Raw genomic sequence first — 1,272 nt, forward strand, 5'->3', positions numbered from 1 at the left:
CGTACTCGCCCGTGGACCTCGTACTCGCCCGTGGCCACGTCGAGCTCCGCGACGCTGTACATGTCGCTCTCGTCGTCGACCTGGAGCACCTGGACCGGGTTGCTGTGCGCGGCGCGGTCGAAGGGCTCGATGGGCGAGAACGACGGGCCGCGCGTCGGCGCGGCCGACGGGACGAACATCTCGAGGTCGTAGGGGCAGTCCATGCCGTCGTTGCTGTCCGTCTCGTCCGACGGGTCGATGTAGTTGATGGGCTGCGCGCCCGCGGCCGAGCAGCCGGCGCGCGACGACGTGTCGACGCCCGTGTTCCAGCAGCCGTCGGGGATCGCGATCGGCAGCGCGAGCTCGTACACGCCCGACCCCTGGTTCGACGAGAAGAGGACGTGGACGTCGCCCTGGGGGTCGTAGAACGTGAAGGCCGCGCCGAACTCCTGGTCGCCGTCCTGCCACGCGACGTCGCGAGGACCGCGTAGGTCTCCGGGTAGCCCGAGCCCGTGATGATCTTGCCCACGAAGATCTCGAAGGCCCCGCCGAGGCGGAAGAGGTAGGAGCCGTCGACGAGGTCGTCGTCGATCCAGACTTGGCCGTCGGCGAGGTCGTCGTCGATCCAGACCTGGCCGCCGGTCTCGCTGACCGTCGCGACGTCGAGCACGGCCTCCTCGTACAGGTCCTCGGAGACGAGGAACTCGACGCCCGAGTGGAAGACGGGCTCGTCGTCCCGGATGTTCTCGACCCAGTAGAAGCCCCGCTCGTCGAGGCCGACGTCCTTGGAGTAGTCGTCGTCGCCGCCCAGGACCGCGTCGACGTTCGGCTTCTCCTCCTCCAGGGGCGCGTCGAGGCGCTGCGTGCGGACGCGGTAGAACTTGCAGAGGCAGCCGCCGAAGGTGCCCCAGGCGTAGGTGCCCTCGCCCTCGGGCGCGTAGAGGCCCACGGCGTTGACGTGGCCGTCGAACCAGTCGACGTCCCAGAGGATGTCGTACTCGCCCGTGGTCACCTCGAGGCTGGCGACGCCGTACATGTCGCTGTCGTCGTCGACCTGGAGCACCTGGACGCGCGTGTCGTAGGTCGTGCAGTTGAAGGACAGGACGGGGCTGAGCGTCGGCAGCCCATGCCAGCATGTGCTGCGTGCACGAGCTGAGCTGCAAGGAAATGATACATTGAATGCCCCGACTGAAAACATGATGGACCAACTCTGGGATAACATGAGAAACTTGTTGTCTCCTGAGCCGAAGACTTCCTTGGCATGGAAGCGTTTGCAGGCTTCCATGCGCGACG

The 1,272-nt window shown here is 66.8% G+C and overlaps 1 protein-coding gene across 1 annotated transcript in view; it reads right to left on the reverse strand.

The window, feature by feature from the left end:
- Positions 1–5: 5 nt before the first annotated feature.
- Positions 6–1,272, reverse strand: part of AURANDRAFT_68662 (hypothetical protein) — a gene marked incomplete at both ends in the record, with an annotated part of 5,817 nt that continues 4,550 nt past the window's right edge. The window contains 2 exons of the mRNA XM_009044373.1: positions 6–440; positions 464–1,136. Coding sequence (XP_009042621.1) covers positions 6–440; positions 464–1,136 — 1,108 coding nt within the window. The remainder of the gene's footprint in view (positions 441–463; positions 1,137–1,272) is intronic.

The sequence above is a fragment of the Aureococcus anophagefferens genome (genome assembly GCF_000186865.1).
Source record: "Aureococcus anophagefferens unplaced genomic scaffold AURANscaffold_279, whole genome shotgun sequence".
Classification (NCBI taxonomy): Eukaryota; class Pelagophyceae; order Pelagomonadales; family Pelagomonadaceae; genus Aureococcus; species Aureococcus anophagefferens.